Raw genomic sequence first — 26345 nt, 5'->3', positions numbered from 1 at the left:
GTGATATTATTTTACTGGTGCATTCAACAAAAGTCACTCTGTAAACCAGTCTCCTGAAGCCCTGCGATGTAAATGTAGGTTACTACATGTGTGTTCATATATGAGACGGCCCGCTTGGGCCCGTGTCCCGAACCCTGCCATGATGGATGTGCAAGCTATGTGTGTGTTTGAGTGTCTGTTTACATCGTCACCCCGGCAATTCAGCCCGAGCCCGCACCATCGGCTTCAACAGGAGAAGGCTGACAAAAATAGAGCCTTGTCGACCGGCCCAACTCCACACAACCCTCTTACGGGGAAACTGGATGGGGAGCATGGGGCCAGGGAGGGGGCAAGGGGAAGAAAAGGGGGAATATGTTGTCCATGGGGAAGGGCAATGGAGCAAGTTTACAAGGGTTCATTTAACCTCACACTCAAGGCTCGGTGGTGAAGTGGAGTTGTTTCCAAGGCAAAATATTTTCCAAAACAACATTTCATGGACTGTACAGTATAGCAATTGAACCGCAGAGGGGTTTTCCAAAGGACAAAACCAAGCATTTTATTACTGTTTTTATTTATCCTTTATTTTACCAGGTATATTACCACTGAGATTCAAAATCTCTTTTCGCAAGGGAGTCCTGGCCAATGTAGCAGCTTACAAATGATCAATGCATGAAACAAACACCAACTTAAAACAAACAACATGAAAACTGTATATAAAAGAACCCAGTGGTTCACATTAAACATACAGCAAATCACAAAGCGGAATTATTCAATGCTCAAAATAGGACGTGTGCATTCAGTAATCAGATAGTCCTCGATCCTTTTCTTACAGTCATCCATGCTGATCGGATAGTCCAGTTTAAGAAGAAGGTGCAAAAACCGTAAAAGCGCTTTCTCCATTTCAGGATCAGACGCAGAGAGAAAATTGTGTCATATTACTGGTCACTCTTTTGAAAGCCTACTAGCAGAGTGTGTTCGAGATGCAGTTCAATTGTACGAAACTGTACACTTTGTTGTCCTTTAGTTGTAATTGTGTCTACTTTCACCTCTAAAATATGTGTCATGTACACAATATGACAATATGTGTGATTTGCAGAATGCATCACATTCTTAAACAAAGAAATACGCCTATAGTCAAATGTCTGTTTGAAGGCACCTTTGGCCTCATTGATGAAAGCCTTGTCTGGAAAAGTACTGACAGGCTCTTGCGTCCCTGTCACATGTCCAGTGATTTATGTACCGGCATAGACCTCCCACTGTCATCACTGCCACGAATCTGTCTTGACCATAATCCCATTTCTGAGATTCATAATTGAGAAAACTGATGGCAGGTAATGTAGGAGTGCAACACAGCGGTGAACAGAAGCGTACCCTTAGAGTCCGTGCCGTGTGGTCAAATTTGACGTGAAATTTCACATCAAATGTAAGTAGCGATTAATCTGTGACATCTATAATAAATATGGAACAGCATTCGCAGCAATATATGCGGGGGGATAAGGGAGGTACATTTTGCGTAATCACGGTTGCAGGCATGCATTTTGTCATTTCACTCTAAGCCCCGTCATCGGTCGTCGTGGGCCGCCATCAGGCCAACCGAGCCGGGAGTGTCAGCACACCTGCTGATGAAGGTGAAGATGGTGTGGTGTTGTGTGTGTAGGTGGAAAGTGCTGATTCGCCCAAATGTCTGTGATACATGGTGATTTCTATATACTAGGTTATACTATACTCTGGACCTTTCTCTGGATATCAAAGCTGTGTTTATACATTGGCGCCCAATCACAGATTTGTGTGTAGAGCATAAAGGCATAAAGGTTTGGTCAGTGTGCACAGGTATAAAATAACACAGGTGTGCATTTGCATGCGTATGCACCGGGACGGTTAAGTACCTCCCGAGCATCATTATCAGTTTCATACAGTAACTGTTCCTCTGCCAGAGTTGAACCCTCCCAAGAACTACAAGTTGAGAGCATGTGGTATTGTTCCCCCGGTGTTTTAGTCACCTGGCACCTGTTACTTCCTTGTTCTCACGTGCACTTGTTCAAACAGTACATGCAGGTCGACCAGCATGTTGGACAAACATAGCCAAGTGCACACAAATTGTAGGCTGATGAAGTATTACCCTGTTTTATTTTTGTTATCACCCTGATGTATTGGTCAAGTATTTGATTGTAGGGCACAATGACATTGTGGCACACAGAGCAAGTTTGCTTTAGCTTGTCCATAAAAGAATTGCAGTGGACCAAACACTGAGCATGTTTAAACATGCTTTTATTCTTATTAAAATAGTAAATGAGAGCCTCCACGGGCAAACTCCAGTTGCAATTCAAAGTGGTTGCCGGACATGTCGGCCACCCCCACGGGGGACTAGAACAGCTGAGCAGACTGACCTACATAACAACTTACACATGATGTACAGGGGTCTTGCTTATTATATCAGTTTTCAGTTGAATATTGCACTGAAGAGATCAGCAGTAGCTTAAAAAAATTAAATTGTGGTGGACATCAGTGCCACATAATCACCAACATAACTCATTTACTTTCTAATCCACATTTTTTCATATCCGAGATAACTGCCTGGTTAGATACCAGCAGGAGTCGCACCCCGCCACATTGCAGAGGGGTTTCAGTATGTCTTGTCTGGGCTGCAGCTGCCCTCATTCTTTAAGAGCAGGCATGCTCTTTTAGTCAGCCTCTCTAATCTGGAGATCGGTGTGAAACAAGTGGACATACCTAACCCTGACCCCGACGACACAGCGAGGCTGAGTACACAAGAGTACATGGCTCAAGTTAGACCTTCAGCTTTTCAGTAATGTGCTAATTATGCACTTTGGATTTCCCCCCTGATGTTAAAGAGTATCATAAAAAATGTATATCATGAGCTGTATTTTGCTTTATTAGTCAAAGATCATGAGATGTCCATGCATTAAGATAATTACAACGGCCCAGTATTTTATCATGAGCAACATAAAGCGTATGTTTGATTTGGATGCTAATAACACTGTCTGTGTGAGCTCGCTGCAGTGCACAAAACCATATCATTCCTTACATGAGACGGTTATGCAACTCATCAATATTTAGGTTCCTGTGGCAACATACTTTCCGGTTACGCAAGGTGTTGTGAGGTAGTCGCAGATAAGATTTCATTTATTGAAACACCCCTTAGCTATATACTGCACACTATATATATACACATGGATTTCAGGTCATAAAACACATTTTTTCCACTATGAAAGTCATTAGTGTGACATATAGACCAGATGTAAAATAGGAACATGCTTTTAAAATGTCAAAATTATATGGAGGGGAATATTTTAACTTTACATCATACACAATGAATAACACCCTCCTCAGCATAACTAACAACAAAGTGACAGGCCCATACATTTAAGAATAAATAAAAACCACACAATTCATGACTCAATAGCCTTTATTTGAAATATTCACATTTCACCCCCCCCTCCTCCATACAAAACAAAGTAGGAGCTGATCTTCCGTAGGCCTCGCCCCCCAATATTAGGAGGCACGTTTGCCCGTCACAAAGAAAGTTAGCTTTCCTTTTTGGGAGGGAACTAAAACAAAACAGAACAAAACTGATGCCTGCAGTGAAAAACCCCACTTTACATGTCTTAATGTAATCATCTTATATTCCCCAACTTAAAAAATAGGCTACATAGTAAATTTGCTTATTTACAAAAGATAAAAAAAGTGAAATCATAACATTTGTTGATCCTGCTGCTGCTCTAACTTGAGTGAGCAAGCCATCAACACATGTAATACCATTTCTTTGCTGAACACCTTTTTAGGGTCAAAAACACCCTATAGTTTTTTAACTTGTATATCCTTTTTGGCTCCCCTCAAAAGCTATTTTAAAAAAAAATAAAGAGGCAAAAAAAGCTTTATGCGTGTAATGCATTACGGTCACCGTTGACCTTGGAGGCGTTTTAACCGATAACACTCCACAGGAGGTAATACTGCAGCTCAGATGTCCATCTCAAACTGGTTGTCATCTGTTGAAAGGGGACAGAGGAAAGAGTTGAGATTAAAAAAAGGGGAGATATCTGATAATCAGTTGGCAGTTAACACCCCATACTAAACCACACCTCGGAGAAGGGGACAAACTACAACCCTTATCAATACATTCATAACATGAGTAAAAAAAACAACAACATTTGACCGAAAGGGCGTCGCTCCCAATCTTCCATGACAAGTCCGGTGCGTTAACTGTGCGAGATAAGAAAAAAGACAAAAACAAAAAAGGGGGCCAACGCTAATCGCCATCGTTTTTAGTTTGACGGGAGGAACGAAGAGGAGACAGATTGGTGGTAGGATTTATCTCAACCAAACCTTGGTCACACTGCCACAACAATCCCAACAAGAGGACCATTGCCAAAACAAGTCTTTTAATTTTAAAACAAAACGATAAAAGGTCATTAGAAATACAGGACCTTGAAATTTGACATCTATCAGCTGGACAGATAAGGGAAGCCTATAAGGCACAGTGCGTTACATACGGCGACTGTTGAGTAATAAACCTCTGGGCTAGTTTTACAGTTGGTGTTATCCTGGTTGTGCTGCAGAGGCACAGCCCCAGAAACGACTTCACACACACGGTGATAATGACTGAGCCATCCTGTCCCAGTCGTCAACACGGCACAACCGCTGATATGGCACCGCAGGAAGACATGCTGCATCTATCTGCTGTATTAACACATGCCGACTAGAGACAATATAAGAGTTGTGGTGAAGACAATATGGTTGCAAGTTCATCAGAACATCACATTATGTTAAAAGGGCATTCTGTGCGTAAGGAAATTGATGTGTGTAGATATTTTGTAGTAGACCACATATCTTGAATTGTGGTGGGATATTTTGATTTCATAAAACTACTTGATGTATGGAGGTGGTTGCTCAACCCAGTAATGTTATTGTAGCGTTCAGACGCTAAGAAACGCTTGCCTTGTAATGTTACTCCACTCTGAAATGTTGTCCGCATGGACCCCTATGCGGAAATCCATGTGTGCCTCAAAATTTGCAACTGCACGAACGGAACGTATAGCAAGTGTGCCGACTGTGCATATCCGTTTCTTGTTTCGAGGAGTGGCTGTGCAAGGAGATCTGGTGTTACCAGAGACGTTACACGAGACAAACCACTTAAAGAAGTGTGAATAGAAACGTATGGATTTTATCCTGTTCCTTGCCCCAGTGAGCTGGTCATGTTGTACTGCAAGGAAAACCATGTGCATGCAGAGTATAACTTGTGGGGGAAACGAGCATTTCAAACCTTATTTTGAGGCAAAGTGACGAACCGTTTTAGGTGGTTTTCAATCATATCTGATTGGTATTATATGCTCTTTACTTATAAATCTCCAAGCAGCTATGGATCTCTACCCATTGATTTGGATTAGGGGGCTGATGTAGCTCAAAATAACTGACTGGGACTGATGCCAAAATAGCTGCCAAGTGGCGAGACTTGCCAAGACTTCAGCGTTTATACATTTGTGTGTTAAACAATACAAAGACAGAAAAACGCTGCTAAACTCCTGGTGGAAAAATAACTAACATGGAGCCCTTCTTCACCAGGTTTTCTAAACACAAAAGTCTTCTTTCACTTGTTGACTTTTATGGTGGTTGGCAGAAAATATCAGTGTGCATTACCGTCCCCTCACTGAAATAAGAGTACGGATCAGGAAATGCGCATATGTGGAGCAGCAGGCTGATGCAGACCCTCAATTATAGTTTCATGGAATCATGTGCACGTCTGTATGACGGGAGAAAAGTGTGCAGCCATCCATGTTGGGGTTATTATTTTAGTTTTGACATGATGGTACGTTTACCTGCAATGTCCTTCTCGTCCTCCTCGGCCTCCTCTTTGAGGTCCTGCAATTTCCCCATGGGGTGTGTGGCGGGCACCGTTACCCCTGGGATCTGGGGCAGACAGCAAGGAGGGGTTCGGGCAAGAGGGGAGTTTCGACAATCCAACAGAAACTTCCTGTCATAGATGATGCGAGTACCTGTGTTTAAGAAGAGAAGAAGAAGAAAAATAAAGTGTTTGACCTGCAGTGACATCAAATCTCCCTATAAAAAGGACTGAAGACAAACAAGAGACCAAATGCTGGAGCTTTAACAGGTTAAATTATAGCCTAGTTGTTACTGGAGCACCTTTGTATCACAGCAAGAGAGTACGACTGAGGAGTTGAGGCTCATTCTCCTGCATCGGAGGGGATTTGAGTGGAAAAGGAGGGTTCGGACTGTGTGTAGAGGGGAGGGACTGAGGCTGCCACTGCTGCAGTGAGTTCTTGGAAATCAGAGAACATAGCATTCTCTCTTTGAAGCAATAGGCCTTGAGACTGAAGCCATATTTTCACTCCCTTGACTCGGTGAAAGCTTTCAACACTGACGGCAAACGCCAAGGATGGCTTTCCTCAAGCTTTTTGTGACATTATTTGAAAGCTTTATTTAAACCCCCGCGGCTTGCCACATCTGAAGTCTGCTTGGCATGCGTCGCCATTTGGACAGTGTCACAAATAGCGTGTTGTGACTAGTCCGACCGGTGACACGGGTGAGCCAAGGAGTGGTCCTCGGATCTCTTCTCTCACCAGACTTTGAACTGTCCTGTACAGCATCACTCCACCCGCCTCACAAGGAAAACATGTTATGTAATAACCCGAGTGGCGAGCAGTTCATCCTGGACAAAGGGAAGCACAGCAGGGGGGGGGGGGGGGCTGGAACGTAAGCTATAGCGCAAGCAATGCATCGGAGCAGTTGTGTAAAAAAAAAAAAAAAAGAAGGGGGCAGTCCAGCAACACATGGTATGGTACGTGCTGCACGTAAAGTGGAACAAGAGTCAGAAGTGTGTGTTGCAACTTCCTAGGCCGTTGTCAGTTATGTTTGGGTGCAGATGGGGAAAAAAAACAACATTACTGCCCCTGCATTAGACATTCCCTCTCCCTCCTCCTCCTCCTCCTCCTAACTTGTACAGAATGTTCTCAACAGTTCCTGAAATGCACGGCACAGTGAAGCAGGGGATAGGACGACCTCCAGCTCCTCCACCGCTGCTGAGGCCAATCACTGCGCCTCGTACCAACACCCTCTTCAGATCACAGGTCACGGGTTGGACTGCTAGACTGCTGTTGTTCCAGCAACCAGTGACTGCTTGTTCACACCTTGCCGCTTGTGATTAAAAATAAAATTTAAAAAAAAGGTGTCTGTAGCCATTGCCATTTTTTTTTTTTAAAGTGTTTGCCAATGTTCATGTGTTAACATGTCATATCGGCAAACAGAAAAGTACATGCGTCATTGTGCAGGATTGACTATTTCAAAGTTGGTAGGAAGAGTCGAACCTGATGATGTCAACGTTCACATTTGCGTCACAATAAATTGATCCCTCAGTCGAGATCAATAAACGACAGCAAAAAAACACACTTGATCGTTGACATCACGAGGGCGAACCGCCACTTCATCCTAATCACGATTCAAGGTTATTGTTTTAAAAGGTGGTTCACTTATAAATACACTTTTATTCGATGTTTCGGAGCAGTTTTCCGCGTTTGTTTATCGTCTGCGAGTTCTCGCGAGAGCTTGAAGTTGAGCAGGGGGACTTCGGCACGTATGCATTAAAAAAAAGAAAAACGAAGAAATAAACAGCCACCGAGCTGCTGGAGGAAGTTAACTGGTCCACACAGGTTCTGCGACGTGAAAAGGGGCAATTCGGGAAACACACGTTAAGCGGTATTGTCTGTGGAGACGGTTCTTACCTCCGGGCGTGGTGGAGAAGAGCGTGCCCCCGGGTGTCTGGCTGTAACAGTCGGGCAGCTGGGACCAGTCCTTCAGGGTGAGCACCCTGGTGGGGATGGGGCAGCTCTTCACCTGCTCCGTGCCGGTCGACATGCTCGCCTCGGTGTGTGGCTGCTGCTGCTGCTGCTGCTGCTGCTGCTGCAGGCGGTAGCAGGACAAGTGCCTTCTCTCTGAAGTCTCCTGTCGAGCCCCCGAAGTCAAACTTTGTCGCGCGCGACGACGAAGGACTCAAAGTTTGTTTGTTTGTTTTTTAAAGTTATTAGAATTTGTGTATATGCTAGTTTTTCCACGACTCTCAGTTCCCAAAGAAGAAGTTGTGCAACTTTAAAAAAAAACCAAACCAAGCGTCAAGCTGGAAAAAGCTCGGGGGGGGTCTGAGGTCCGCTGGTGTCCGTCTGCGAGCAGCTAGCGAAGGCCACCATGTGCTGTATTTGTAGCGCAGCTGCGGCTGCAGCAGCCACTCGTGATGTTTTTGTGCAAAGGCCACGAGACACGTGGGGCGGTGTGCGTGGCGCGACTGTTTTCAGGTATAGGGCGGCCCGCGCGGGCGGTGATGGAAGGAAAGAGAGCGAGTTAATGATGAAATATCGATTGTGATTACTACAGGAAAGACCCGCCTGAATGTGACTTTGCTATTTTAACTGTACAGGAGACAAATCTTAAACTTTTAAGAACAAGACTACACAAAGCTCAAGTATCCAGTTATAGGGGGAAAAAAAGGGTTTTAATAGATATTTATTTTCTCGATTATTTAAAACATTTCTTTAAGAATATATTTTAAAAATTACTGAAAAACAAAATACCCAAAACCTAAGGGGACTCCTTCAAAGGAGTTCAATCGATTGTCCACATTTTACGTTTCCATATATGTTATATGAAACATAAATGCTCACATAAGAAGCTGAAACCAGCAAATGTCTGGCACTCTCACAAAGACTGAAAATTCTGAGTCGATTCTCAAAATAATAGGTGAATACATATCTTTCAAATGACTTTGATTAATGAATTGATTAATCACTTAATTTCTAATGCAACATAATTAAACACGAGTGATTGTCAGTTATGAAGTCAGGAACCACGAGAGTGTCTTTGTCACCCACCTGACATCCTTTACACAAGCTTCTCATCAGCATTCTGATTTAGCTGTGTGCAGTAATGTCACACTGTTGTTTGGATTGACGTGGTAAATAAATGTATGCTCATTCAATGAAACGAGTTTCAAGCTGGTGTCAACACGTTCTCCGGTTCTCAAAACAGGCGCACCTCAGTCTCGCGCGAGTCTCTGCCTCGACCGCACTGCCCCCTACTGGCGAGACCCAGGGCGTGTGCACGTCTCTTAACGAGGAGCCAATCACCTTGAGGAAATTACTTATTAAAAGTGAAATTATCTGTCCATGCAGCAAGATCATTTAACTCGACAAGAAATCTTGAAATAAATTGGTTCATTTAATAGAAATAAGGAGGCTCTGATAAGGAAACAAGCAAATACATTTTAAAACAAGATAATGAATGTCATATTTCCAAAATTAGATTTTAAATCTTGGCAAATGCAAAAACAATTGCAGTGTCACAGCATGGTCCAGTATGCAACGACGTGGAGACTGAGGATGAACCTTTCAGTGCAGTCATTACGTTACCCAAAAAAAAAAAAATGTTTGTGTGCACATTCGATGAATGAGGCAGCTTAAAGAGATTTAACTAGACAATTCATTTTATTTTATTTTTTTTGTGGAAAACCGCATATCAGATAAGATATTCATCATATTTTAGTATTTTTCTACATGTCTCATAACATGTGAAATGGATATTAAATGCACTTTCAAAAAATGTATTAATTTACAACCTTAATCTATAAATATATCAAAAAGCACATTTAGTGTCCATTGAGCATTTACAGTACAGTCTAGGATTACAGAAATGTTAGAATAGTCAATTATGCAAAATTCATAGATACATGTATACGTATTGACATGTATATGTGTGTGTGTTTCACGATCAATATTTATACACGTTATTACTAAGTGTATTATTGCGATTATTTGTATTGAATGAAATATGAAATGTATGTATTGTGTACATGTGTATTCGTGTATGTGTGTAGATAGATAGATAGATGTGCATATGTATACATATTTGAACATCACCACTAACCCCGGGCTGAGGACAGGTGATGGTGAACGAGCTGTTGTAAGATGTTTGTCATAAAGCGGATGTAAGGGGGTGAAAAAGGAGAAGAAGAAAAAACAACCGTGGGCAAACCCGCTCCGGCCTCCCATTGGTCAAGAAATATGGACTCAGATGACGTAGCAGTTCCGGGTTTCTGGGTCCCGAGCAGAGGTAACTGTCGGTCATTCTCGGCGCGGCAGAGACAGACGAGGCTGTGTTCCTCCTCCGCCGAAGGTAAGACCACTACACCGCTGCCTGTGGGGCAGGGTATCACTCTCCAGCCGGCCGCCGCGATATCACGACCGCCCCTCACCCGTCCGACCGCAGGTTTGGGCTCGGGGTCATCATTGCTGGCAGAAACGGTTGTGTGTGTTTCGTTCTTCTGTTGCCACATCCTCTGTAAGCTAACGTAAATCAACTTCCCGGCGGGGTTCGCTTGATGCGGGCTATTGTCACGGCTCCGTGTGCCAGCCCGCTCCCTCTCCCATTGTCACCACACATCCTTCTTATTACGACGCTTTAACAAACACCCATTGAATCCGATTTTTTTTTCTTTCAACGGTGTCCGACTCTCATCTTTGCTCACGGATGATTCACGGCGCGTGTTTCACGTGTGTTTTTTCGCGGGATGAGTTGCCTGATAAATAATAGTGATCTCTCTCTTTTTGTTCATCTCCTGCTTTTATCTCACGCGCGCGCGCGTGCGTGTACTTGTGACGTGAGTCAGAGCTATGATTCACTCCGATGTGAATCACGCAGACAAGTGTGTTAAGTGATGCCTCCGGGAAAAAGGAGGGCCAGTTACGTCAATACACGTCTGACTTCTTCTAAAAACATATTCAAAATGTGTATTTGTCATCACGGAGACACCGAGACTGAGCAGATACCTGCGAGTGGAAAAATGTAAACACCCTCAAGGAAGAAGCTGCTTTTACTGTTCAAAGGGAGAAAACATGTCATATCCCACTCCAGTTGTGTGACATGAACGCACCACCTGATGTCTGAAGTCTACGATTACACACCTTGCATTTCTTGTTTGGAACCGCTGCCGTGACCAGGGGCAGGGGAGGGGAGGGGCTGGGGATTACTTTGATGTTGAAATGATTGCAACACGCAGTGTGGTCAGCTTTATCTCCTTCCTCTACTTCAACACACCGTGAGGGAGCTGAGTCTGACACAGAGTGGCCTCTCGCTGAGCAGGCGGTGGGGTGAGGATAGAGGGAGTGATGTCACTGGTCCTGTCCAGCATCCCACATGAGGTCGTTGGTCATCGGGCTGGGGGCTGGGCCGGTCAGACAGACAGAGAGAGAGAGAGAGAGAGAGAGAGAGAGAGAGGGGCCGCCCCCCCCAGGAGGATGTATAAGTGAACTTTGAAAGCTGACTTGACACACAGGCCGTTCAGTGCGGAGCGAGGTGCTGGTGAGTCTCCGCGGGATGGGGGGTGTAGTCCTCCGGAGTGCAAGAGGAGATTGTCAAGGGATTGGTTTAGATATGGCTTTTCAGATACAGGTGGTAGGAAACCTTGAGTTTGGCTGCTTCACAAACTTTTATTGTCAGGTTTCTTTTCTTTTTTTTCATCTTAACCATTCTCTTCTTCCAGTGCAGCCGTTAGCAGGTGATATATGGGGTGAAAGATCTATCCGTTTTTCGGGTGAATGGGTCTCAGGAGGTGGAGACCTGGTTTGACCACTAACCAGAATGTCGATGGTTTGATCCCCCGTTCCCGCAGTCCGCACGCTGATGTGTCTTTGGCAAGACTCTTAACCCTTCATTGTCTCTGACAGCTGTGTATGAATGGTGTGATAGAAAAAAAGTTCTGTATATTGAAGTGTTGTGTGAATGTTGACAAGACAAGGAAGCGCTTTATAAATACAGCCCATTCCATAGTCCATGCTTTGATTAATGGTAGTAATTTCACATGTGCTCGATAAATAAACATTTGCTGATCGTATTTTTCTTTTTTTCTCCCAAACATTTAGGTGTAACGTCTGAGTGATAGAGGAACAAATCTTTTCGTACTACGGTTGTTGGATTCTTAAAAACTCTCTCTGTAACCAAGGCTTCCCGTCTGACGGACATCAAACATCTTCGGGACCAGGTTCCTTTCCTACAGACTCTTTCACAGAAAACAGCATGGGTCTCCAGGCAGACTCAGCACTCGAGTCTATCCTGCTCTTTCCAATTCACCTTCTGGTATGGCTGTACTCCTTCCTGTCCTTCCTGCCCTGGTACTACATCACCGGCGCCGGGCAAAGAAAAGCTCTGTCCAGCCGGATAAAGGCCCGTTCCACCTCGGGCTGTGCTGAGGGGCCATACCGCTCCGTGGACCACTTTGACTGCCTGGCCAAGGAAGACATCCCAGGAAAGGACACCCTGGACAAGCTCTTCGAACACGCCGTGCAGCGCTTTGGAGAAGACGATTGTCTCGGCACCCGAGAAATCCTGAGTGAAGAGAATGAGATTCAGCCCAGTGGTAAAGTTTTTAAAAAGGTAAGGATTCCAATGACTATGTCTTTTATTGGTGATGGGTTTTTGTGTGAAACAAAAATGTAGAATGTTGCCCTCCCCCCTCCTAGCTGATCCTCGGGGAGTACCGATGGCTGTCCTACAACAAAATGGACTCTGTAGTCAGTCAGTTCGGCAGTGGATTGGCAGCTCTCGGACAGCAGCCCAAAAGCACCATCGCAATCTTCTGTGAAACCAGAGCAGAGTGGATGATCACTGCCCAGGCGTGCTTCAGGTTCAATTTCCCACGTAAGGATATCTCAGTTTGTACCATAGAAGTGCAAAATAAGAAATCACGTGTCAACAGCTGTCGATAAGTTTTTACTCAATGAGTGTTCTGTGTGTCCACAACAGTGGTGACATTCTATGCCACGCTGGGAGAGGATGCGATCACATTCGGACTGAATGAGACTGGTGTCACGCATCTAGTCACCAGTGTGGAACTGCTGGAGACGAAACTGAAAGTGAGTGAACGCCTTGCACGCTCATTTACTGAGTAGCCTTAATATTCATCAAAAGAAGATGAATTTAGGGCTGAATAAGTCATTTCTGTAACATCAAACTTGTACCGGATGCGGTCGGAGATGCACTGTTAAGGTTCGTTCTTGCTGCCTCTGCGTGACAAGAGATTTCAAACCACGTAACGCCGCTGCCCACACACTTCCATGGTGCCTTTATGTTGACTCAGTTGTAAAGCTAAAAAACCCACCAGAGGGCAGCGCCGAGTCAAGAGCTTTTGATGACAATGAACACAGCGGCTAAGGAAAATGTTCTGATAATGTACTGTACATTTTAAGAAAGAGGCAAAAGCAGACGGCGGTGGTGGCGGGTGACGTTGTAGTTTTCTTACCAACTTGCAGAGTCTCTCCTCCAAAATGACGGCCATTGTTGAAATGTCTTCTTTGTTGTCCCTTGGTCGTCCCACTTGAGCTATTGGCTAACATAAACACATGCTTGTATCACACTGACCCCGGTAATGCAATGACTGGAACTGCTTCTCTTTGGCAAAGATATTGACAACCTGCATACATACAGGTTATAGAACACAAGCAGACAGAGGTTGTTGTACTTTAGGGCTGCATATAACGACCATTTTCATTATCGGATTAATCTGTTGAGTATATTCTCGATTAATCGATTAGTTGTTTTGTCCATAAAATGGTGTTCATTGTTAATATAATTTCAGTGGATATGTACTTTGAAATTCCTCCTATTTAGATAAATAAAAGATATGTTATTTGGTGTTCTGTGTTTTGAAACCAATGCTTTCCTCTCTTTCTGTCCAGCATGTGCTCCCGAATACCCCAAAACTGAAGCACGTGATCTACGTGGACCAGAAGAAAGTGAGCACAGAAGGCTACCCAGCAGGAGTCTCCATCCACAGCATGCAGACCGTACTCGATCTGGGCTCTCTGCCTGAAAACCGTGCGTATTTCTCTGACTCACCTTGGTTGTGCTTTTTTTATTTTTAGTTTAAAATATCTCACACAGACGGTGTAGGACAATAACGGTTTATTTCGTCCTGCAGTGGAGAGGGCAATCGTGAAGCCCAAGCCCTGCGATCTGGCCGTGGTGATGTACACCAGCGGATCCACGGGCAGACCCAAAGGAGTCATGATTGTCCACAGAAACCTGATTGCGGGAATGACAGGACAGTGTGAGCGCATCCCTGGACTGGGGTGAGTTTCGGTGTTGGTCAGCGTATGAATTTGTCTGATTCTGTATAATGAGCACCACGGGGTTTCTTTTAACGTGCTCCCAACACATGGTTCAACTTACCCCCGACCCCCAGCTACTCTACTGAGAAGTAAATCTCCTTCATCTGTTCCAAGTAAAACAACATTGGCTTAAAAAAAAGGGCCAAGAAGATAACTGTGGAATTATCTGTACAAATCTGTTTAAAAAAAAAAAAATCAGACAACCCAGAAGCAAGATAACCAGAGAGAACGCAAAGATGCTAATTGTGAAATTCAGACAAAGGAAGAGAAAATGTTTAGTGGCTCCTGCATCTAACCTTGACTTTCTCTCCCTGTGCTTCCTGCAGGCCTCACGATACGTACATTGCCTATCTTCCGTTGGCTCATGTCCTGGAAATGACAGCTGAAATCTCCTGCGTCACGTATGGCTGTCGGATCGGCTACTCATCCCCACAGACGTTGTCAGACCAGGTAATGCACAGCACCAACAACAGGTCTTGTGCTGTATCTGCCAATGTGTATACTGTATTTCTGTGTGGGCGAGTCAGTGCCATCAGCCTAATCATCGTTGTTCTTGTCTCATCAGCTGATTGTTTTCTCCCCCCTGTTCTCTTTAGTCCACTAAGATAAAGAGAGGGAGTAAAGGAGACAGCTCAGTGCTCAGACCCACCCTGATGGCGGCTGTGCCTGTAAGACCCCTGCGTTAAATTTTTTTCTTCTGTTCATTACTCGCAACTTCCATTTGCTCATTTATACAGACTTTTTTTCCCCCCGCCTACTCATCATCAAATGTACAAATCCCTCCCGTATGCTTTCTCCCCCAAAAGGAAATTATGGATCGCATCAACAAGAATGTGATGAGCAAAGTGCAGGAAATGAGCTTCATTCAGAAGACACTGTTTACATTGGGCTACAAGTATAAACTGGAGCAGATCAAGAGGGGCTATGACGCACCACTCTGCAATGCGTAAGAAACCACAATGTTTACATCGGTGCTTCCTAGAAATGGAATTTGTGTAATTCAACCTAAAGTCACAAGCGGGCGATCTGTCTTTGCAGCCTGCTATTCGGGAAAGTGAAGAAACTGCTCGGAGGCCGGGTGAGGATGATGTTGTCGGGAGGGGCACCCCTCTCCTCGGCCACTCAAAGGTTCATGAACGTGTGTTTCTGCTGTCCCGTGGGCCAGGGCTATGGCCTGACGGAGACCTGTGGAGCAGGCACCATCACAGAGGGTGAGATGGGATTTAAAGTGTAAGAGGAGAGATTAAAGGTGGGAATTATTAACATTGTCATTAACACATATTATATCCTATTATACAGTTGCGGACATCAGCACCGGTCGTGTCGGAGCTCCTCTCATCTGCTGTGAAGTCAGGCTCCGGGACTGGGCTGAAGGTATTGCTGAAAAATGTGTTTGGTACATTGTGTTCTTGCAGTTCTAGAGTTAGAATTATTACTATAACAGCGGGGTAATCATTTTGTTATTTTCACTACAGGTGGCTACACCAGCAAAGACGAGCCAAACCCAAGAGGGGAGATCCTGATCGGGGGTCCCAATGTAACCATGGGTTACTACCGGAACGAAAGCAACGACCAGGACTTTTTCGTGGACGAAAAGGGGCAGAGGTGGTTCTGCACCGGTGACGTAGGAGAGATTTACCCAGATGGATGTCTTCAAATAGTGGGTGTGTATACTGACAAACCAGTAACTCAAACGTAAAAAACAATTTTATTAATGCCCCAGGGGGCAATTAGTCATGAGCAGCTTGTACACAGAGGTGCACAGAAACATACATTGACTTACAAACAAATGCATCGAGGACCGGAAATGTGGAATATAATTTATAAACAGACAATAATTAATTAGTAAACTCAAAGCACAATAAAAGATAGAAAAAAACAAAACATCCATCCATTCAGAAAAATGGATGAGAGGAGATGAATGATTTCAATTAGTTTCATATGCAGGTAAAACATAAGTGACGAGAGGATGACGGGCCTGACAGAAAAACAATTCAGCTTGCCGAGATGTTGAATTCTCTGTTCCCCCCCACTTCACTATTAGCGTGGCATTGCCAGACTAATACTCAGATGCGAATTTGTCTGCGACCTCTCAGTTAATTTTTACGTTTTCCAAGAATTACCAACGGACGCAGAGCAAAATGCCTCCGGACGCAATTGGATAGACCGACAACCAGTGAGAGCAACGGATCATGTGGCGTCTGTTGAGCGACGCCAAAATTTCAACAGATTAGAGCAGAGGGGAGATGCCTGTGATGACGATTCCACAATGTCTTTGAACGAATGTTGTTGTTTTTGTGGGAGAAATGTGAAAATATCTGCTGCTTTTTAGTCAAATAATCATTCATCAGCGGCAGCCATCTTTGTTGTTTACAACAGTCGCTTATCTCCGCGTCACGGTGTAAACCCCGCCCATTATCAGATAATCCCTTGTGGTCGGACCGGCAAGTTTTCTGCTGGAGGGGAAAATCACTTTCCAAATAGACGGGATCCAGAACTTACTCCGGAAGAGCGAATGAAACAAGCTCCCAGAATTCATCTGGGTCCCAGGCTACTTCACAATAGCCTCAGTGTTCGTTTTCGAATTTAAGGTCGTCATCGGAAAAATGCTACTCGGTTACGTATGAAGTTACCACAGCATGTGTTCTGCACTCTTCGATTTCATCCTTTACACATGACGTCCGGTGGTCACTGTATAGTTTCAGAGTAAAATCAGCTGGAAGCATTCCTGCTGTCTGACTCTGAACTTGGAGAAGGGACAGTAATGTAATGTCATTAAAAAAACTTGACCAGATGACTGCCCTCCTGCGGTGTACATAATAAAGACTCTGCAGCGAGTCTGTTGACATAGCTACACAGTCCGAGAAACGGCCATTTATAGAGACCCTCTGGTCTCCATCAGTCAGGAAGTCCATCATCCGTAGTACAAGCTGGTGACTGAGGCAAATTAACATTAATAAAAAAATATGAGGGAGGATCATTGAATTTTGATGAGAAGTCGGCAAACAAAAGCTTGTAATGTATGACGAGGCTGACTTGTAGTGGTATAGTTTTCACTGTGGAAATTACATTTTCACATGTCCAAAGGTAAATTTAGAATAGCTGTATAATGGCCTAGACATGTGACAATATGTATGTATATTTTCTCATAGAAATTTCATTATGACAAAAAAACATGTTTGATTCACAGATAACATTGATAATTGACAGTAATTCCTCTTTCATTACTAAGAATAACAAATAGAGATATCAACATGTGGAAAAAAGATGCAGTCTTGTAGAAATGTAATTTCCCATCTTAGATATGAACAATTGTCATCTATGATATGTCTGACATGTCTCAACAAACCATTTTGGATATATTGCCCTAATTTGCGTATTCTTATCAGATTTGTATATTATTCAGATATTTGCCCTTATTTGCACATTCTTGTCTGTTATGGAAAATACCAACAATGCATATCGGCATGTGGAAATTCCCCTTTAAGGTTATATTCATACTGGCATCATGATATGTCTGACATGTCTCAACAAACCATTTTGGATATATTGCCCTAATTTGCGTATTCTTATCAGATATGTCACCCTAATTTGTATATTATTCAGATATGTGCCCTTATTTGCACATTCCTGTCTGTTATGGAAAATACCTACAATGCATATCGGCCTGTGGAAATTACCCTTTAAGATATCTAAAATCCAATGTTTACTGATAATAAAAGGAATTAAACAGATCATAAATAGAAATGCTGCCAGTATGAATATAATTGTCAGTAGTGACAATAATGTTTCAAATATCTAAAATGTAATTTTAGACATCTGAAACTACAATTCTTTCTAGTTACATTTCCAAGCCGACATTAAGATAATTAAAATTTGACTGGTCAGAGTTGAATTTCAGATACCTAGAAATCCATTTGTGATATCTGTTGTGTAAGTAACAAGTGTAGATATTTACAGTGAAAATTGTCACTCGTAAGAATTGCAGTGTGGAATCTGTTGGCTTGGAATTCTAAGCTGACAAAAACAGATTGTTAATGTCTACAGTTGCTGTCACTTCTACTAGTCAAATGTTAAAAACAACCAGATAACGACTGCTTCACAGCGAGAAGAGCATGACTGAGTAAGAAGAGGGATATTCTTAGAAAAGTCCTGTTTGTTGAATCAAGACTATAAATGGGTAGATCAGCATCATGTATACCTGCTATTTTTAGAGCTCCCTGTCACTGACTCTTGAGTGACGTAGATTTGATTCCCCTCCAAGCCGCCTGCGGATCACTGCTACTGTACTGTTCCACTTCTTCCTTTTTTTTTTTGTCCCCCTCAAACTATTGGAACGACAAGACGAAATCCCGCTGGGTTCAGGCAAAGAATTGTGTATCCTAACTTCTTTACCACAAATACCAGGAAAATTATTGGTCTCATATCCATCTTTTGTAGCCTGGAACCCAGACAAATTCTTGGAGCTCATTTCGTTTGCTTGTTCTGGATCCCCTCCATTGGGAAGTGATTAATCTCAAGCAGAAAACTTGCCAGTCCAATCACAACCGATTATCTGATAATGGGGGCGGGGTTTATACCACGACGTGGAGGGAAGCGACTTTTGTAAACAACGAAGGCTGCTGCTGGTGATGAACGAGGATTTGACTAAAAGTACCCGATATTTTATCTCACAAAAGACGACAACACTCGTTCACAGACATTGTGGAATCATCATCACGGGCGTCTCCTCTCTGCTCCAGTCTGTTGACATTTTGGCGTCGCTCAACAGACGTCACACGATTCGTTGCTTTCCAATTGCGGCCGGAGGCATTTTGGTCTGCGTCCGTCGGAAATCGAAAATGAACCGAGAGGTCCCAGACTAATACGCATTTGAGAATTAGTCTGGCTTCGCCAGGCTACATCTTTTGATCCTCGGTGTACAAACACATTCCTTCAAATATTTCCTTGTTTACAGTCATTTCTTAGTAAGTATTACAAGAAATCCCTTTGCTCCGACCCATGGCGATCATCTGATGAAAAGACGCTGGTGAAAAAGGATGCTTTTGTCATACTTAATTTCTTAGGCCTAATTGCCAGTCAATGTGGTTGTAACTTATGACAGACAAACAGTTTGCAATTGATACCAGAGCACTGCTGAAGATATTTTTCATGTTCTCATTCAGACCGCAAGAAAGACCTGGTCAAGCTGCAGGCCGGGGAGTACGTGTCCCTCGGTAAAGTGGAATCTGCGCTGAAAAACTGCCCCCTCATCGACAACATCTGTGCTTACGCCAACAGGTAAGTCATTCGTCTCAGTTTATCTGACTGATAAACGGAGAGCTGTCTGTCTGTCTGTCTGCATGTCTGCATCTTGATTTTTCTTGTGTTTCGTGTATTTATTTGCAGTGTTCATGTGATGTGCAAAGCATTGAAAGTCACCGAAAAGATGAAAAAACTTATCTTGATTTCGATTTTTTTGTTGAAGTAAAATCGATGATTACTTACTTACACGTTAGGTATTAGTGAAATATTTCCTCATAGATTTTGTTTCAAAGCTAAACCAGATGAACTTGAATAACGTTTTTCTGATTTGTTTTCCAATACAAAAACTTTTATTTTACAGAATGAACGATGCAGAAAAGGAATTTATGTTTACATTTTTCATTGAGAATTTTTATTTTCCCTATTCAAGTTCTATAAATATGGTTGTTTGATTTCTTTGTTATTAGTTATTTATTACGTGGTTTATGATTAAACTGTGAAATTTCATTTCAATTAGACCCTTTGTCCTGCAGGTTTGTTAATGACGTCTTAGGAATCATTGCCATTTTCTAAAAAATATATGTCATGCCGATGTATTGGTATAGGATTATTATTTTTTACTCCCTAATATCGGTATTAGCCCCAGAAATCCATATTACTCAGGCTCTTGTTATGAGGACATACCATCACATTCTCACTTTTTCCTCACAACATTACAGCCTGACACAAATCCATATTAGGTTCTGTTTGTACTTAAAAAATTGTACCCATGATTGGAGGATGGTCAGATTAGATGTCTGCAAACTAACAGCAAAGTTTATGCACTTTGCTGTTGCTCCAGTGATCTGGATGGATATTAATGGCACTATATGAAAACCGATTTAATAAGCTCTTTCAAACAAGATAAATACTGTGACTATAAAATATTTTAATCAATTTCAGTTAAAAAATAATGCGCCTCATTTTTTAGTAGGCAGTCCAAGGCTGAGTTCAGGGAAGTTGTTTTTTTTCCATCTATTAGTTTTGTCTTGTTTCTTCTGGTTCTCCCTTTCCCTGAAACTGTTGTAGTTTGTCTGTATAGCATGAACTTTCTTTTGAACTACTATTTCAGCTTTTCTGTAGAAAGATCAAGGTACAAGTGTGATTTACCATTTTTAGTATCATGTGTACGGGTCTGTCTAGTCTGACCCAGTTATATTATTCTATTAGGGGCCCCATCCTCACTGTGGCATGCACCGCAGATATGGCTCTAATCGAATAAAATCATATTAGGGTCTTTCCTGTTTTCGAGTTAAATGGACAGGGTTTTCTGCATGTGACTCGTCCTTCATGTGTATGAGTATGCATTTTTAACTTGTGGCTGATTGACATTGGTTAAAGTTTTATAGGAAGATCTGTAGATATGGAAGATATTGTTTCTTTCCTCAATTGTTTCTTTTATTGTGTCTGTTGTTTTATTTCCGTGTCCATTGCTTTATTCGCATATCCTCGACACCTTCAGATTTAGATTTTCAATTTCACTTCAACTAATTATCTCCATTGTTCTAAATCTCCAAACACCAACTTTTTCCAGCAGTGAGCACGACTTGTTAACGAACGCGTTTCTAATGTTCTTCCTTGCAGTGAACAGAACTATGTGATCAGCTTCGTGGTTCCCAACCAGAAACAGTTGATGGCGATGGCCAAACTGAGGAGCATCGTGGGAACATGGGAGGAGATCTGCACTCACCCCGACATGGAAAGAGAAGTTCTGAAGGCGATCAAGGTCGTCGCTACCAACAGTAAGAGCTGACCATGTGCAAGTGCTCTAGTAGAAATGAGCATATTATTCGTTCCACTACACTGTGATGAACGAGTGAACTTCACTACTCTCTTGCTCTTCTTCTCTCCCTTTCATCCAGTCAAACTCCAGCGATTTGAGATTCCGGTGAAGGTGCATCTGAGTCCCGAGGCGTGGACCCCGGAGACCGGTCTTGTCACAGATGCTTTCAAGCTGAAGAGGAAAGAGCTGAAGAACCACTATCTCCACCACATAGAGAGAATGTACGGGGGCAAATAACTTTGACAGTTTCACCCAGAGAGTCCCAAGTCATCGACATAACCACTGTTCTGATTGATAAATAATTTTCCCCGGCATGCCATGTTTGATTTTTCATGCCGTTTGTGTACCACAGACAGTGGTGTCTTCAACAGATCAGCTAAATGCTGTAGATACGTTGTAGCTGTTGGATCCATACGTGCTGCTTTTTCTTCATGTGTGTTGGAAGTTTTGATTGTCAGAGAGCTACACTTAAAGGGGCAGTAAGTCATTTTAAACCAATGCATGGTTCTCCCATACCCGAGGCTGCAGTCAGTGTCGTTAGATCACAACAACAACAACAACAAAGAGAGGTGAGCTCCAAAAAACGCTCACGGCCCCTTTGCCCCAAGCGACTTATTCCATGAGAACGGTTTGAAACCATGTGAACACACACGCTGCCATCCACTCAAATCAATCTGTCACTTTTTAAAAGTACCACTGTCCACTGTATTTCAGATGCTTTGTTGTTACTTCCATTGAAAATATTAACTGTTGATCATCAGACACTCATAATGCTCTTGTAAAGTTCGAGTACTTTTGTTACTGTGCCTTCGGTCTGCAGTGCTCGTGTAGTCAAGCAGAAGTGAGAGGCATCTATATAGAAACAAATGTTTTGTGTTTGTTACAAAAAAATGGCTGGTTAACTGCCAGGTTAATGTTTACTTGGGGCTTTAGTAAAGCTTTCCCCACCCAGAGATACACTGACATGGTTCATAATCGTGTCTGCTTATCGGCTTATTTTTTTTCTTCTGATCAACATTTTATTTATTCAGAAAGGTGAGACCAAAATGTGTACATATATATAATGACTCAGGAAGATACAGTGAACTAATGTTTTAATATATGAACTTGAGAAGTAGGGGGTTGCTTGTATAGAAAGAATTTCTGTCGTAACTGTCTTGGGAAGCTTATTTATTAGAGTGCAAGCCTGCTTAACTACTAAAAACTGTTTAGCTGTTTGCATTCTAGCATTAGCTGTAATCAGAACTGGCCTACTGTAATACTGTGCGTGTTTTACCTCAGTTAACAGGTTAATGTACAATTTTGGTTTTAAAATGTGGTCTGAGGTGAAGTCTGTTCATTTAAATAGTATAGGAGTGTTTTCTATGTATTTTTCAAAGTACTGTGCTGATGGAAGGTCATCATTAAACCCTTAAGGACGCACACATTGACAGTCAGTTGTACCGTGATCCTATTTGTATTTATAACTCCCATTTTGATCACATGCGTTGTTCAACATTTCGATAATAAACATCTTTTTCATAATCAGCGTTCCATGTTTTTTAATAAAAAAATTTTTTTTTTTACAAAGAACAAATAACAGCATATTTATTTCCACAATCATGTCTGTTGACCGTTCATAAGTGAGGCGTAGATGGGGAAGGCCATCAGCTGTTCCAGTCCTGAAATCGGAAACAGTCACTCGCAATTTTCCAAACAGGCTGGTCGTTGTTTGGTGACGCCTGAGCTGTCAGCAGAAAGTTCTGGTTGAAGAAACGCTGTTTGTTCCCTTCAAACTTGACGGTCCCGCCGGTGACCACGAGCAGCGTTGTCTGGCCTTGGGTGGCTTGTTCTGTGAATCAAGAAAGGGTGGATTGATGTTGGATTATCACGCCTTCCGTGCAAAAACATCACAAATTGAATTTAGAAAGGCATAAATATTTCCGCACTTTGATTTTTCTAGATGTTTTAATGCCTTTGCTTTATATTTACCTATTTCTCCTCCCAAGAAATAGAGGGGACTAACCACCTGACTTACTCACCATGAACTGGCTGACAGTCCAGCGTGTGGACTTGGAACTCGCTTGATGGCAGCGACTCAAAGAACTCGCCCAGAGTGTCATGTCCCGACATGGCGTTGCCATTCCACACCAACGTCGCCTTGTCCAGGTAGAGTCTGGTCAAGTTCTGAGACACAGGAGTCATCAAGTAAGGACAAGTTAAGAACAAGGATAACGACAACATGTGGATCATGTGTGCTCCACAGCCCGACCAACACTGGATTCTGATACCGACTCTGATATTTCAGAAAAGATAAGATAACAACATATCATCTGAGGAATGTTGTACCCAATTTGGATAAGGACTCCTTAAAATTGATGATTACAGAAATGCGACAAAGATACAGATGTGGCCAAAGTATTAATATCCCCGTGTTCCACTCTTCCAAGAAACTTTTGAAATTAAAAGCCCCTCTGCCCAGCATGCATGCATTTTGGACTAAACCAAAGATTCTGTGAAAAGAAGTCTTGCTTGGTTTCCATAACGGCCTGTACAAAATTCTTGATACCCATTTCAAGCTGTGATTAATAAGTGGATTGTTGTGATATTCCAAGCAGATTGTTGACTTCAGTCTCAATGGATGAGATAAGACAAGATATAAACACAAGGAAATATAAAATAAGAAGAACCAATTGTGAGGTTTGGCGTCGTCGTGTGCACTATAGTGAACAGTGGCAATAACAAGACAGAAGAGAAGTTATCTGAGGAGATATGGTAGAGAACATTTGCCAAGCAACATGTTGATGTTCCTGCGACCACAGTTGCTTTTGCACAGCAGACATTTTAACGTGTGACAGTAGGAAGGGCCCAGCTGTCATTAAAAGGGTTTAGGGTCCATGGGACCATGATGACTATTACGAAGGGGAAGCAGAAGAGATGGCAACAGACGAGATAAGTAGTTAATGTGTGATGAGGTCAATCAGGCGGAATCGTTCAGTCATAATAATGAGTAATATTGAACAGAGTGTGGATGATATTTCTAATAAAAAGATATGGTGCTTAGTTTTTATTTATGTTTATCATCACAATGTCATTGTGTTATTGCGATCTACAGTGACAGAATGAGGCAGTAAAAGCATCAACACTGTCAGGGATTCTTTCGAGAATCTAATAATCTTTGTTGAATTCAAATAAAGCTACTGTTAACCATTTACTGTTTTAACCTCCATTTACTAGAAGTTCTGTTATAAAACCAGAGTGGAAACACATGAAACGTCTGGAACAGCAACATGATTCCACACAATTATAACTATTTCTGTTTTAGGTCACTTTACTGTAAACTCTGTTGTCCCTGTCAGGATCCTGTACAATGGTTTTCCAGTGATCTGATTGGTCGACAGGTGACTTGGCCTTGGTCTCTTATCTCGAACTTCACCTGCTCCAGAGCAGGTTAGCGGTTCAGCATAGGTGATTAACCCCGGTTACAAGTGAGTTACCATGGTGATTTACCCCAGTTACAAGTGAACCTGCTTCTTAAGAGTGAAAACACAGAGTTAGACCTGTAGTCACCTAGAGAAACGCAAATCCTGCTTCGTAATACTGGTGCCTGTTCTCTGACGGGCAAATGATGCGATAGTGATACTGTAAATGACCTGGAGTGATAATAAAAGTCTAATACACCCTCAATACCCAGTCATCTGATGACCTACAGTGGGCCGACCGGTGCATCGGTCAAGCTCTAACTATGGTGATGATGTATCGATGTTTTCTTCTGACTCAGAGAATAAAACCAGATCAGTACCCACCCTCCTCTTCTTGTCCATGCAGTCGTAATAGATGTTGACAAACTCTTCCGAGTATCTGCACGACTGGTCCACGTGGGTCCTGAAATCCTGTAGCGAAAAATCACTCCAAATGTAAATGCCGATCACGCTCATCAAAGACAACACGTGGAGTTATCCACGACCGTTCAGTGTACAAAATGAAAACATTAAAAGAGGAGCACATTGGACACGAGCTTAGCTCGCAGCACAATGCGTGAGCTGGTTTCATGTAGGTAGATAACTGTGTTGAGAGTTGTGAGCTTACCAGCGTGCTCGCCATGGGTACAAATACAGCGATACAGTCCACAGTGAGAGCAGCACTATCAGGGGTAGAACTTTAAATCTTCTTCGGCGTCAAGTTAGCTAGTTTTGTTGTTTACTAAGCGGCTAGCGCGGCCATTTTGTCGCTTGTATTACTTCCTCCGGTCACCGGCTACACCTACCAAAATAAAATGCTTGTGCTAATTCTTCTTCTTCTAATGAGTTTTCTGCAGGCTGAACACTGCAGAAAGTGATGCTGCCCCCCACAGTCTAAGATTTGCTCTTTTTTATTTATTTATTACATTGAAAAAACACATGCTGGACTGATTCCAAGTCTCCACTTTGAAAAAAAAAAAAATACAGTTAGGGCCACCCCTGAAGGAGTTTCCCCATCTCCTGTTCATCAGTCATTCGAGGGAAAATAATAACATGGTAAAATTATAGAATTCATATTTAGTTCAACAGTGGTGGACGGTAACTACGTACAATTCACAGATATTTTGAGGTACTTGTAATCCTCTTGAGTATTTCATTTTTGCACTACCTTGTACAACAAATAACATTTCATTTTACTGCTCAACTACTACAACTTGCTGAATAAATTAACACAGAAATATTGACACAAACATACAAGACAAAGGACTATACAGCAAATCCGTATATTCTGTGTTGAAATTTAGTTCTTCATAACATATAAAGTATTTACAACCAGCCCCACGTGCCTGAATCAGCTACAGAATTAAGATGCCGTATACACACTGATGCATCACTGTTAACAATCTGTTGACATCATGTTACATGATCTGCAGAATCTGTATTGTTTTTTGATTTTCAGTAGAATTATATTTTTGCTGTTGATACTTTACACTCTAATTTTTTTTTATTACTGTTTACTTTTTAAACAGAACTTTACTCGCGAAAACAAAGTGGTTTTTTTACAGCACCATAGAGATACGTGCACATAAGTAAATTATCCGAATACTTCTTCCACTGCTGCAGATGGAAGTGACATTGGTCATTCAGTCCCATCGTCAGGCCGAACCACTGACGGTA

At 42.5% G+C, this 26345-nt stretch overlaps 3 protein-coding genes across 4 annotated transcripts; 1 reads left to right on the top strand and 2 right to left on the bottom strand.

Moving 5' to 3' along the window:
• Positions 1-3388: 3388 nt before the first annotated feature.
• Positions 3389-8261, bottom strand: eif4ebp3l (eukaryotic translation initiation factor 4E binding protein 3, like). The gene is made up of 3 exons (XM_035649963.2): positions 7734-8261; positions 5814-5990; positions 3389-3986 (listed from the first exon to the last, which is right to left on the bottom strand). Exons 1-3 carry the CDS (start codon positions 7864-7866, stop codon positions 3958-3960), a joined length of 339 nt encoding a protein of 112 aa, XP_035505856.1. The 5' UTR covers positions 7867-8261; the 3' UTR covers positions 3389-3957.
• Positions 8262-9514: 1253 nt separating this feature from the next.
• acsl4a (acyl-CoA synthetase long chain family member 4a) lies at positions 9515-22752 on the top strand. Of its 2 annotated transcripts, none has more exons than XM_035649938.2 (15): positions 9515-10173; positions 11919-12429; positions 12516-12693; positions 12799-12908; positions 13731-13869; positions 13973-14123; positions 14489-14612; positions 14759-14830; positions 14969-15108; positions 15201-15373; positions 15462-15536; positions 15638-15826; positions 19328-19442; positions 21030-21187; positions 21308-22752. In XM_035649938.2, exons 2-15 carry the CDS (start codon positions 12073-12075, stop codon positions 21463-21465), a joined length of 2139 nt encoding a protein of 712 aa, XP_035505831.1. In that variant the 5' UTR covers positions 9515-10173; positions 11919-12072; the 3' UTR covers positions 21466-22752. The 2 variants fall into 2 exon arrangements, with proteins under 2 accessions (XP_035505831.1, XP_035505832.1); XM_035649939.2 differs by lacking the exon at positions 9515-10173 and adding an exon at positions 11091-11358.
• Positions 22753-25467, bottom strand: nxt2 (nuclear transport factor 2-like export factor 2). The gene is made up of 4 exons (XM_035649961.2): positions 25297-25467; positions 25014-25100; positions 23250-23394; positions 22753-23059 (listed from the first exon to the last, which is right to left on the bottom strand). The coding sequence occupies exons 1-4, from the start codon at positions 25309-25311 to the stop codon at positions 22875-22877; spliced, it is 432 nt and encodes a 143-aa protein (XP_035505854.1). The 5' UTR covers positions 25312-25467; the 3' UTR covers positions 22753-22874.
• Positions 25468-26345: the final 878 nt, after the last annotated feature.

Source organism: Scophthalmus maximus, chromosome 9 (assembly GCF_022379125.1).
Source record: "Scophthalmus maximus strain ysfricsl-2021 chromosome 9, ASM2237912v1, whole genome shotgun sequence".
Lineage (NCBI taxonomy): Eukaryota > Metazoa > Chordata > Actinopteri > Pleuronectiformes > Scophthalmidae > Scophthalmus > Scophthalmus maximus.
Note: the sequence above shows the minus strand (reverse complement) of the source record. Positions and strands in the feature narration are given on the sequence as shown.